General features: G+C 42.5%; 3 protein-coding genes across 3 annotated transcripts; all 3 read right to left on the bottom strand.

The window, feature by feature from the left end:
• Nucleotides 1-77: 77 nt before the first annotated feature.
• BEWA_003370 (protein kinase domain-containing protein) lies at nucleotides 78-1707 on the bottom strand (the record flags this gene model as incomplete). Its single annotated transcript, XM_004830538.1, has 5 exons — nucleotides 78-206; nucleotides 240-971; nucleotides 1004-1128; nucleotides 1191-1546; nucleotides 1589-1707. 5 exons carry the CDS (start codon nucleotides 1705-1707, stop codon nucleotides 78-80), a joined length of 1461 nt encoding a protein of 486 aa, XP_004830595.1.
• A 52-nt stretch (nucleotides 1708-1759) lies between these two features.
• Nucleotides 1760-8293, bottom strand: BEWA_003380 (hypothetical protein; the record flags this gene model as incomplete). Its single annotated transcript, XM_004830539.1, has 2 exons — nucleotides 1760-5514; nucleotides 6472-8293. 2 exons carry the CDS (start codon nucleotides 8291-8293, stop codon nucleotides 1760-1762), a joined length of 5577 nt encoding a protein of 1858 aa, XP_004830596.1.
• Nucleotides 8294-8883: 590 nt separating this feature from the next.
• BEWA_003390 (glucose inhibited division protein A, putative) lies at nucleotides 8884-13266 on the bottom strand (the record flags this gene model as incomplete). The annotated part of the gene is made up of 9 exons (XM_004830540.1): nucleotides 8884-9025; nucleotides 9062-9287; nucleotides 9351-9709; nucleotides 9744-10099; nucleotides 12045-12240; nucleotides 12276-12444; nucleotides 12479-12588; nucleotides 12621-13011; nucleotides 13086-13266. The coding sequence occupies 9 exons, from the start codon at nucleotides 13264-13266 to the stop codon at nucleotides 8884-8886; spliced, it is 2130 nt and encodes a 709-aa protein (XP_004830597.1).
• Between the last annotated feature and the right edge of the window lie 36 nt (nucleotides 13267-13302).

A 13302-nucleotide genomic window follows, 5' to 3' on the forward strand; every position in this document is an offset into this window, starting at 1 on the left:
ATAATTGTATGGATGACAAACCAGCGCAAATGTTTAACTAAACTACTACACTGTTGATATAAAATGTAAAATATCCATTATGTGCTGTTATAAAAACGCCTAATTAAGCTCTGTCTACCACCTTCAATGATTGATCGTTCATCAAAAATACGTTGCATATTTACGTCATTTATGATCGATTCACAGTCTGGCCTTAAGTTTGGGTCCTGTATGCGTGCTAATTAGAGAAACAAACGCACCTTTTCCGTCAGTATGTAAATCAACATTTTGATATATGGAGACCTAGCCGGATGCTCTGGCAGTTTTAGCTTATTGTGGTCAATAATCATCTTCTTACACTCCTTTGGGTCGATATGTTCATACGGTAGCCTTCCATATGATATATAATAGAGGATAATACCAAGACTCCACATATCGCTCTTGTAGTACTCGTTACATCTATTTGGACAAAATAGTTCTGGAGCTGTATACTCAATGGTGCCGGTATAACCTCTGTCTTGGTAATATCCCGTAGAGTCCGTGTGCACATTTCCTGCCAGGGCATTCTGCATGTCTGTGTTTAGGAACTCACAAGTTCCAAAATCCGACAACACCGCTCTAAACTCGCTTCTTGTGTAGTTCAAGAGGACGTTTTGAGCCTTTAAATCTCTATAAAGCACACAGTTACTGTGCAAGTGATGGAGCCCAGAGATTATATCATAGAGTAGAGCATAGACTTCGTTATCGCTCAAGTGAATATCCGAGTTGTCAATCAGAGTCTGCAAGTCACCACCATTGCAATATTCCATGAGGATAAAAAGCCAGGGTACCATTGGACCAATTTCAGCCAGTCTGTAGAGTTCAAGCCACGAGTGCTTGTAATCCACAATGTTGGGATGCCTCAAGTATTCACGGACCTTTACCTCCTTGATGACTCGACGTAACCAACACCTGTCATCACCAACAGCTACCTTCTTCACGGCGTAATCCCCCTGTTTTAGCATATGTCCCATGAATTTCTTACCAGCACAAGATTGTCCATCACATGAATACAGTAGTAGACATGCCCAAACGACCCGGAACCAAGCTTTTTACGCTCTACAAAAAACCTCTTGTAGTATCCAGTGACTAGTAGTTCCCTTGGAATACCTAAAGGTGATTTTTAAATGAGACAATGGAAAATTGTTTCACGGCATGCGGACATCACATACCAAAGGTGGGACTTTGGGAGTCTGAAAGCTCTCGGTACGGAACTTGTTCGAATCTCCCCGTATCTAGAGATTCCATTCTCGCATCAAAAAATGAGCCTTGTTCTAGCAACTCCATGGACCTCAGTTCAGATTCCACACTTTCTCTTGGAGTTGTCACAGATGTATCGTGGATGGGACTCAAAGATTCTACCCTGGAAAAGATACTCTCGTTGGGAGTATCGCCATCTCGTGAGTAGTCATTATCATAACTCCAGCGCTGGTGATTGCGCTGCAAGAGATAAAAGTATGTTTGAGCCATAAAAGTGTAGTGGTTATCGCTCAAAACGCTGCCACAAAGGGGACAAAACTCATACGTGCTAAATATTGTCTATAAATTGTGAAAATACTCTAATACAAACTTTTCAAACGACTTATAATCAACACTATGCAGGGGCAGTGCCTTTATACTCCCCTCTTTATTATACAATACAACTGCCTTGTCATTTTTATATAAAACAATTTCGTCACAATTCGTCATGATTAAACCTAATGAATCAAAATCTCCCCTAATGCCAACTGAGACTAGCTAGCTAAACAAACAATCCAAATACCCCAACCTTTTTATAATCCCGTTCTCTTGCAGTGTCTTGTACTTCTACATCGCTAGTTTCTTCCCTTTGTTGCATGGACACCTTTTTCACAAGCATCTCCGCCAACAGTTTGCTGGGTCTCTTTAGCAGCTGGTGTTCTTCTTTTCCCCCTCTAACATTTTGCGTCTCTCTAGACGGCGCTTCACTGGAGAGCTTTACACTTGACCAGCTGGAAGTCTCGGTAACCTCTGGTGTTTTTGAGAGCTTGCTTGAAGAACGAGATGAAACAAGATGCGAGCTCGTCCTTGAACTCTGCATGCTCAATGTATCAGAATGAACAAGGCTAGATGCTGAGCCGAGACCAAGTGTCCCGCTTTCACTGCCGCTAGAAGCACTCTGTATGCTCGATGAGTCCCAGTCTGAAGTCACATGGACAGAAGAGGTTTTTATGGAGGAGTTTATACTTTTAGATTCTTGGCTCCATTCTGTGCTCGTACGATTTGTATCAAGGCCGCTTTTTATGGACACCTTCTCAGTCGGGGATTCCTTGGAGCTATAAATGGATGATATGGAGCTGGATAGTTTTCCGGAAATTCCAGACTCCCTTGAGCTCGAAATCGAAAACTTTTTAGAGCCAAGAGAGGCTGTTTCAGCCCTAGATTCCATGGATGTTGCACTCATTGACCTTGTGTCGGCAAAGGAAATTTGCTTAGTTTGTGGCCTAAAATCCTTTTCCATTTTCAACCTTCGTACATTAACATCAGTATAAAAGCTTTCGGGAGTGTCCAAGGAAGTGCTCGAAGCCTTGTCACTTCCCTTCCAAAACCTACTTGTTTCCGCACCTACAGTGTCTTGTGGTGGTGGTTCCTTGGATAAACGGCTAGATTTGGATTCCGAAAAATCAGAGGATGATGGTATGGAAACGGATGTTTCTGTAGCATCGATGGAGACTAATCTTGCTGTTGCTTCATCTGGCAGTGTACAAGACGATGATAGGTCCATAACGGTATCCAATCTACCAACAGAATTACCGCATTCAGACATTGAGAGTTCAGATCCCAAAGTTTCCGTGCATGGCAATTCCACCTTGTTCTTTGCCTCGGTTTTTTTCCTCAGGAAATTTTGCAACTTTTTATTGAGAGGAGGAACAATGGGTTTCTCATCCTTCTCGCTTCCGCTCCCTTCACTATCATCTTGTTCATCCTCTCTAGCACTCTTGACAACATCGCTACTACCACTGCTACTCCAGCTACTGCTCACGGTATATTCCGTCTTGCACGTGTCTTTTGTCTGAATATCCTCCTCGTCTTTTGATCCTGCATCCGCAGGGGGATCACCTTCCACTTGAATGCGATTGGATGATAGTGTACTATCGGATGAAGATGGAAAATCATTTCTAGACTCTAAAAATCTACTCTTTGATTCCAAAAACATTCTAGACCTTGCACTAGAAGATTGGCTACTTGACCCAGTTTTAGATGAGGCATTCGATTTTCCCTCAGCACCGAAATCACCTGATTGCGGCGCATTACTGCCAGAAAACAAACGGCTGGTAAATTTGCTTGTAAATGCCTGAGATCCAAGTGTGGAAAGGGATGGGAAATTCTCCGAGGTCAAAAGCGTCTTTAGAATGCTGCTTGAAGATATTCTAGATTTACTAGCACTCGTTGAAAACTTTCCGGAATGTAAGTCTTCAATGTCGATGGAGGGAAGATTTTCAAAGTTTGAAAATTTGCTCGAATAATTTCTAGAGATTATGGGATCTATTGAAGATCCTTGATGCGAAACTTCTGAAAATGATTCACTGGAATGTTCACGATGAAAACTTGGTGTTCCTTCATCGTTTTCCAATGTAGTTTTCCGGAGAGATAGCCCCGCCATGGTAGTTTTCTTCCTGGTAAATTGCCTATTTTGTATAGATAGGTTTCTGCTGATTTTATCTACAAGATCAGTATGTGTAATATCAGCACCAGTGTCTGATTCGTCATCATCTTCTGCAGTCATTCCACCATTTATCCATATATCTCCTCCATCCTCTTCGTCGTCTTCATCCTCCTCCTTTTCATTTTCTTGTACTTCATTGCTAATTTTAACGCTCTGTCTATTTTTCTTCCGTATGCTTAGCCGTTCTTGTTTCATAGCAAGCGTTCTTCTCACCCTTTCATGTACCTTGCAGGTGTACAATACATAGAGATATACACTGTACAAATCTCCAGGAAGGCTCTTTGTTAACGTGCTTATAGCAAACGTTACATACATTTCACGTGAATCAATGCAGTTCAAAGTATGGCGCAAAGGATCCAAAATGGATTCTGGATCCACAGTATTAAAATGCAAAGCTGTTCCAAGTAATTGATAACTTTGGGGAACTCGTTTCCTCAATATGTTTTTCCACTCTTGCAGTCCCCTTTTCACCAAAAGCACATTATCGTCAGAACATGTGTTGCATGTATGCACAAGTCTAAGCCCCTTCTCCAAAAACGCCTGAAGCTCTGGAGTATTGTTCCATTTAGTCTGCAAATTTTGTGCTGTCCTGTGCAAGTTCATAGAACGCTCAAGTTGGTTTTTTAACTTGATATTAAGTTTTTCAAGCTCATACTTGTTCATTATGGCATAGTTAATCTTTGGAGGGTAACAAGGAGCTGTTGTATTTTTCTTTGGCATAAAGGGACAAAATAAATTTAGACGCTCCACATTGTAGAAAATATACTGCGGATCGAGTGACTCTTGAACATTTAGCCAGAGATTTTGCTCATTAAAAATTGCATCAAGCGTCATGTAAGGTATTTTGCCATTGTATTTATCTTCGGGGTTTAAGGAAATGCTCTCATCATTAATAAAAACATCTCTGAGAAGATAGCGTTCCCCGTTTGTTGTCTCCCATAGTTTTACTGTTTTGGTATTGCGATAAAGTGTCATAACCCATGCATGTGCCTTCTTCTCCGTTGTACTTCCCAAACAAACGTATGCTTCCACAGGGGGTAGCATTCCCCTGAGGTAGGAACAAAAGAGTATTGCATGATCAAGAGCATGCCCACGCTTAATTTTCATCAAAAATCCTGGTGTATAGACTCTAGCGAATTGTTTTGACACGAATGGTATGCACCTAATCATATGAAATATTGCATTCTCGTTATCAATGTTTGGGGGTGGATGCATAGGAGCCACAAGACATGGCAAATATATTCCTTCATTATATTCCGTAATTGCACGATGAATTACCTTTCCAGTTTCTCCAGGTCTAAGTGCAACTATCTTGTTCCAGTAGGATTCTAGCTCCTTGTACGTTTCAGTATTGACTCCGCACATGTTTATTTGAGTTTGTTGCATAATTTCTTGTGGGAGGTTAAAAGTCTTTACTGATTGAACATTATGATCTGGAAAAATCCATGCTGAAAATGTTATATTAGACGTCCTATCATCATCCTGTAAGAGGTGTAGCTTCCTTTTCCCGCTAAATACTCTAGTTTCATACTTTGAATTGTAGCCTTTATGGGTAGTTTGACTCTTTTGACGCAATTCTCCCTTTGGAGTATAAAAAATTTCACATGGATGTAAACATGTGCTTCCAAAGTATATAATACCAGAAGTCAAATCTGAGCTATAACCCCAAACACTAATTCGAATGAGTCCACACCTTAGGAAGAATTCACAGTCGATACCAGCATAAAGTGGTGGAGCTAGCGCAAATGTAATTTCCTCGTTCCAAAAGGGAGAAAATAGGTCATTGTAGACTTGAGTAGAATAAGTTTGGCCTATAAATGGATGATTATTGCGGATGGAGTTTTCATCAAGAGCATAAACAACTGGGACTATCTTCACTTTTCAATGGGAAACCTTCATTTCACCAATTTTCCCGTAAAAGGCTTCCATCTCAACCTCTTTCCATTCCCCGTCTACTTTATGAAATCGCTTTGGATCAAACCTTTCACCATGCGTAACATCTATGCTAAGGAGAGCAATATCACCCTTTTCCAGCACAGTAACAAATTTGCATACTTCAGAGGGCCCAGCTTGCCAAATAAGGGTCCCATTCTCAGATACGGCAGTAACGATGGAACCCATTCCGGTATTGTATACCACCTGCCTGATCCTATCAACTATTCCCTCGTGTACATAGAGCCTTTTCGTATCAGGATGAGCGATATCTAGATTGTAGAAAGGTTCAGGTGACCTGTTGTCATCCTTACCACTACTGGGGGGAGTTTTGAAGAATACGTCATCACCGTCTGATACAGTTGTTGATTCTGAGGGTTTACGTGCTTGTTCAGTTGCTGCATAGCGTGATTCGCCAAACTCCATCTCAAATCCTTGGGGTCCCTCGTCTTCTTTATCTTCTCCACAACATAGCCACGGCCAACCTGCACTGCAGAGTTTAACGATGGCAAGAATGGGTAATAGAATGTAGAGTCTCATTTTATACTCCTTCCTATGAATAATAGTGCGGAAAGGGCTCTAGGGATGAATGAAGGACAGAGGACGTCACAAGGGGCAGTGCTGAGTTATCCGACTGAAGTATTGAGCGAAGCGAATGCAGTGAGTTCCATAGCTATCACAGGGAATATTATGGAAAGTTTCAAGTCCAAAAATGTTCATGCCAGTTTACAAGAGTGATGATAGCATCTGCATGCAGGACCTGACGGCCCTCCCTAGTCCCAGTTGTTCATGCTTCAAATTCCACTTTTGCTAGTAGGAGCATTAATTAAACATACCTGCAAAGGATACTTCGGCAAACGAGTTTATGCTGGTCAAGTCCACGTCGGTAATTAGCTGATCCACGGCCTTGATGTGGACAATTAGCGTCGGCGAATTTCCCATTGTTACAGATGCAGACTTGCTGACTGTTTGTCTATACTGTGGTTTCCTGTGTATTTCCACCTTACCATGTATGGATCCAAAGCTCCATTTATCCAAATTGTCATTCCATCCCTCAATATTTGCCTTGAGTTTGAGCCAATTGGGGCTATTTAGTTTTGAAATCAAAAATGGATAGTCCGTAATGGAACCAAGAGAGACGAGAGTGTAGCCAACACAATTTACAGCATTTGGAGCTTTAGCATCGAGAACAGAAATTTCCAACTCAGACTTTTGTAAATCCATAAGTGTTCCTCTAAAAACGAGTTCACCTATATTGCTCCAATGAGCGTTACTCTCATTCTTGATTACATGCGAAACCAGCTCAAGACCACCAACCCTGTGCCCATTTGATGATTTTATTCTAATGCGTAGCCTTGGTGATGGTAAATACTTTTTCGGTACTTCTGGTTCAGGTCTCATGTATGGATCGTCCTTTATGAGTAGACTTCTCTTTACCAAGAGTCGCTCATATTCAGTCATATCTGATTCCTTCTTCATTTGGAGTGCCTCAGAGTTATCACTTGAAACTTTACATGCATCAATATTTTCGGCTTTCCACTTTTTCCTGAGCTTTAGTCTGAATATAAAGTAACGGATTCTATTCATTCTCGTTGGGCGATGCATTGTTCCTCTGGTTGAATTATTCACTGGAAGTACATTCTCTATCCTTGCGCTTTTTTTATCGGTTCCATCACTCTTTGCATTTCCAGCGTCTTTGCTCGTTTCATCACCTTCAGTACTTTGGTTTGAAGCGGCTTCTTGCAAAACTGGTTTTCGGTTAAAGAGGTTCACGGAAGACTTTATTCCATTGACCTTCCAGTTTATAAACGAGAGTTCGAAATCGTAAAGCTCCTGGAAAAAGAGATCAAACGAGATTTTGCACCTCAGCTTCTTTTCTTTATCCTCAAATTTGTACATGGGAATCTCCACAAAAATATCTCCCTTGACATACTTTATAAGGTACTCCTCATAGACTGACTCTAGACAGTTTATCGTATACTTTCGGCACTTCCAGAGTTTTATGCGTAGCTTTTCGTGCTCAAGGTCCAGATAGCTTCCATGATATTCAAACGTGTTTGTGCAGTTGAAATCTCTGGACATTTCCTTGGTAACATTCTCAACGACTGGAGTCCTAATGTATTGCTTCGATTCGCCTTTATTTAGAATGCACGTCTTTGAGCCCATTTGTACGCTACACTCGGACCTGGTCCCACCAAAATCAAACTCCGCAAAACAAGTTAGCGAATCTGACATTTTATTCACGATCTTGAGGTTGTAGAGCCGAACTCTCCACCTTCTTCTGTATGACCAGTAGGTCTTCTCCTCCGGCGTATCTCCTCGTTCTTGATACTTGACGTTTAGCGACTTTACAAACTCATCATAGGTGTACTTGTTAGCCCACAAAAGCTCGTCATAGACCATCACGTCCATATTCTCCGGGCGGCTGTCTGAGGATTCTCTCTTCTCTTCCTGGTCAGGAGACGTGGCATCCGGAGGAGCCTCCGCCGGTTCCACACTCTCGTCAGGACTTGGAGGCTGAGGCACCTGGGCATCCTTTTGGTGACTGGTCACATTTGCAGCCGCATGTGCGATTTTGTCCTGGGCCGACTTGAGGCCTTCCGAGTTGAAGAAGTTGAGTTTCTGCGAAAAAAACTCCTTCGCCTTTCCAAACTCCATTTTATGCGATATGCTACTGGCATGTACGATGCTGAGTCGTTACAAGCCAAATGTGTAGCCTTTACACACCAATTTTGGTCCTTACGGAACTCACCGCCATAAAATGGTCTCCCCGGGACTAAAAACGTCCAAAATTCGGACCTGGAATTCCCATAGAAAACATAAACATGATGTGTCGCAATTTAAGCGCAAAAATTGGCATTTGACTCCACCGCCAACCGCATCATCACCATACACACCCAGTCCCAATTTACCACAAAATTGCCGCCAGTCACTGGAATTTTCTCCCCCAACGCTATATGAATGGATACATAGCAGGAATTTCTGGTGGTTTCTACAGGAAGAAGACGATTACACCGAGGAAGAATGAAGCGAGTATACGCAGTATAGGAGCATAGCTAATCTATGGGAGCCTAAATGATCACTAGGGAGTAGGGGTATACCAACTCGTTTCTCTACCAAGCCTTTTGAACATACAGGCTCCTGCTAGTCGCCTTTGCAGCTCCCACCTGTCTAGACAACATCCACGGAATGCATTCCTTTAACAAATTTACCGAGGCTCCAGTGTGACGTGATAATACGCGGAGCTGCTAGTGTTTGATGATAAATGTTGCGAGTCTCAGGGCAGAGGTTGGAGTGACTCCTGGTATGTCTAGAGCCTCCCTTATTGTTGCTGGGCGTTCCCTTGACAGCACTTCAACCTCCTCCAGCGATAGAAATGGAAAGTTCTCCCTGGACATTGGTGTAATGGTAATGGAAAAAACAAACCTTGTATACTGGATATCTGGTCTAATGGCAATTTCACGGCCCATGGCGGCTCTCTCAAACTTTTTGTTATTCTTGTGAATAAACGGCTTGTATTTAGAGAGAGCCTCGACAAAGTCTGCGATATACTTTGGACTAATTTCTGGAATTGAGAGTGTGATTTCCAGAGACTTGTCAAGGTATGCGTCCAAGTTTGGAAATATGGTCTTTATCCCCTCCAGCTCTAAATCTGTGAATGGGAGCAGTTCCAAATTTTCCTTCTCCGTCCTTTTCGGGATTTTATGGTCGTTACCGTCCCCTTGGGTTTCCACCGATTCATCCCTATCTTTATAAATATTTGCGATAGTAGTTGCCAATTTTTCCAAAGCGTTCTTTGCGATCTGTTCCTCGGCAAACTTGAGTGTGATTCCAGTCCTATTGAGAAATTCCCAGCCATTTTTACCCTCTACATGTCCGTTTCCCATCCATTTGTCCATTGACATGCACGTTAATCTAGGAGCTATAATGAGAAATGTAATCACCCACCTTAGCCGATTTGCAACTGCTTGCGCATGAATATACTTTTCCTTGGCTAGTGCGATACGTTCTGGGTTTCTTATCAAACCGCAAGATATACCCTTTTTCATCATTCTCAAGTCAGCATTGTCAATTCTGTAAATGTTTTCTAGGGACTATGAAAGAATACCTCAGAGAAAGACGGTTTTCAGCTCTGGAAGTAAACATTCTATAAGGTTCACTGGTACCCTTTCGTACCAAATCGTCGATTAGGACACCAATGTAACCATCGGAACGGTTAAAAATTAAGGAATCTTTTGAGAGTGCTGCAAGGGCTGCATTTGCTCCTGCAACTATCCCTAAACCGGCTGCCTCCTCATAACCTGTGGTACCGCAGATTTGACCAGCCAAAAATAACCCTCGAACTCCCTTTAATTCTAGTGTGTGATAGAGACTTCGCGGATCGACATAGTCATATTCGACATCGTAAGCAGGTGTGAGAATCCTGACCTCCTCCAAACCTTTGATACACCGGAGCATTTTTAGCTGCATGTTGATATGAAATTGAGAAATGGTATGCATAAATATTCTAGAGTTTTTGTAGCATATTTGACTATGGTAACCAGGAAATCTGATGGGTTATGATCCACAGCATGGAAGCTAGTGAGAGGGATGACGATAACATAGTATAGTATCATGGTTCACATAGTATCCCCTGGTGTTTTATGTGTAGGACGTTTATGGTGGTATTGTTCAGTCCTCAAGCTAGTATCTCCATAGAATCTCAAATCTGTCTAACCCATGGATCTCCTTTATAGCGATTATAAAGTTTCCATCCTCCAAAAAATGTTGCGCCAGCTCCGGCAAGGGTACCAGAGGATGTACCCAAGATGGATCCAAGTCCAAAAGTAGCAACAGTGGCAGCAGAGGCTCCACCAAGAGCAGCAGTTTCACCTTCAGGAGATTGAGCATCAGATTGAGCATCAGATTTACCATCAGCTTCATCACCATGTTTACCAGGACTACCATCAGGGCTTAGCTCTCCATCACCAGGTTCACCACTAGGTCCAACATTTCCTTTAGGTCCAGGAAGATTAGGAGCTTTAGTAGAAAGAGCAGTATCTTCAGTAGCAGTAGCAGAAGGTTCAGTGGGAGCAGGAGGCTGACTAGCATCGTTAGGGTCTTGCACTCCATCAACTTTACCAGCGGGTCCAGGTAGACCACCGGCATGTCCTTGTACTTGACCTTCTTCAGCACGTGCTAGTCTTCGTGGTTCTTGTTTATGACTATCTTCACAATCTTTCAAGCTACTATTACTGTGCTTAAGTTCATCAACAAGCTTACTCCAGTAAATGCATTCGGTAATATTTTCTGGTGTTACGCCTTGGAGGTTACTGGAAACGAGTGTCCATTCTCTGCCATTATTCTGGAACCATCCAGTAATACCTTTGTCTCCACCATCAATATATATAAGCTCAGGTTCCTTGCTCTCGCCGGAGTATAATGCAGAGATACTTTCTACATCTGAAATGGGAAAGTCTTTTCCATTCAAAGTTACACGCTTTATATTCTTTTCACCAGCAAAGCCGTACTTAATACCTGCCAGTATTCCACCTTGAATTGAGTGTTTGTAGAGTTTAGTAGGTCCTCCGTGTTGATGATCTTTGTGATTATGATTAACTTCTAATTCCTTCACAGTTACCTTTTCACCACCATCCTTATGGTAAGTGCAACAATAACTCATCTGCATAATCCCATTTGCGTCTTTGGTAAGGTCTAGGGTGACTGCATCGCTATTATAACAATTTTGTTCGTCCAGAGTTTTCTCTAGGTCATTACCTATGAGGTATGTTTCGGTCCAACTTTTGCCATCGCTATTCTTATAATACCTAGTTCCATCGCCAGCAGTGGTGGTAACTCCTATCAAAAGAACCTTACTAGGTGTCTGGCCGGGACCACCCTTATCATGTATCCAGTAGTAGGCTTCAACTGAGGTTACCTCTTTAAGGTTATTTATAGTATCTATCTTTCCATGATCATCTTGGATCCCCTTGAGTGTGAATTCTTTCTTCCTTCCATCAGTAATATCCTCATCTGCATGAGTATACCTGTAGAACCCAGATGGTTCCTCATACCTTGTGACGGTAATGATCTTACGAGTGGTCTCATCATTATAAGTATCAATAGTATGATCATCTTTTGGTTTCACACCCAGCTTAATTGTTACCCCTTCATCTTTTGCCATAATTACTAGAGTTCTCAGAGAAAGTCCTTAGACACAGACATTACAGTCTCTCTTTGCTTTTGGAAAATCCGTCTTCCATTACTCATCCTCCATGTTCAGAGAGTATGGTCTTTCAAAACTCTGAGATCCATGAGAGTCTCAATGCGACCAAAGGGAGCACATTCTCCTACCTACTCATCCATACGTTAATCCTCCCTCACAACTAGCTCACCAAGTTACCATAGCAAAACTCATACATAAACCTACCTGAACGTCTGGAGGAAAGGCTCCAGAAATTCCATTCGGATAAACAATCTTGCTATTCACACCCTCAGGTTCCAGCCATATAATATGCGATTTAACAGAGGGAAATCGTTGAATTTTTGTAGCAATTGAAGGACAATACCTAGGACCCAATCCACTCTCATAGTTTGGCAACTTGTCCAAATTATTTCTCACAATCCTAGTTTGCAGTGTAGGCATATAACAAAAACAAACCTGTGAACGTCCTCATTAGTCCTTGTCTTGTAGCACTTTATCAGTCCATGAGAAATAGGTGGACCCGTTTTTGCATTTAGATATGAAAAGGAAACTGGTTCCTCATCACTCTCTTGTACCTCCAAAATGTCAAAGTTTATAGAGTCCAGAGCCAGTCGTGCAGGTGTTCCTATACGTTTTCATCTGTAAGCCAGCGTTCATACCGGTCTTGAACCTCCCAGTTTTAACCAAGAGACGCTTAAAAGTCTCGCACAAACCATTCGATGGAGGCTCATACTCGTTTTCGGCTCTATCAAATCGACCGCCAGGCACACTGTAGGAATGTAAGAATGTAGACGGACAAACCTCTTGGTCGAGACATGACACTTGCCTCTGAGAAAAGTGCCGGTAGTTATGACCACAGACTTTGCCTCAATTTCCTTCCCATTCGAGAGTTTAACTCCGCGGATTCTCTTGTCTGCAGAGTCGTTGGAAATGATGACATCCTGGACCATCTCCTCCAGAATCTCGAGGTTCTCGTACTTTGCCAGGAGGTTCCTCACTGCCGTTGCGTATACATCGCGGTCCTGTTGCGCTCTGGGACCTCGCACAGCAGGTCCTTTGCTCCTATTGAGCAAACGGAAGAGAATCCCGCCCTCATCCGCTGCAACGCCCATTATGCCATCCAAAGCGTCGACTTCGCAGACAATGTTTCCCTTTCCAATGCCTCCGATGGAAGGATTACATGACATTTCACCTAAATTCGTGCCATAAAGTGGACAAAATGTGTAGAATGGCGACATAAAAACCTCCATGGGCTGTAAAACGCACCTATTGTGGATATTTTCGGAGTAATGAGCAAAGTATTGGCTCCTATCCTAGCAGAAGCCGCAGCAGCCTCGCAGCCGCTGTGACCTCCGCCAATCACGACCACATCTGGGCTCTGGAATCCCAAATGACGCAATCTGACGCTACTCACACATTCTATGAGTAACAGGAGGATCAAAAACATTTGAATCTGCAACGCTCCATCTGCTCAACATGAATG

This window comes from Theileria equi, chromosome 3 (assembly GCF_000342415.1).
Source record: "Theileria equi strain WA chromosome 3, complete sequence".
NCBI lineage: Eukaryota > Apicomplexa > Aconoidasida > Piroplasmida > Theileriidae > Theileria > Theileria equi.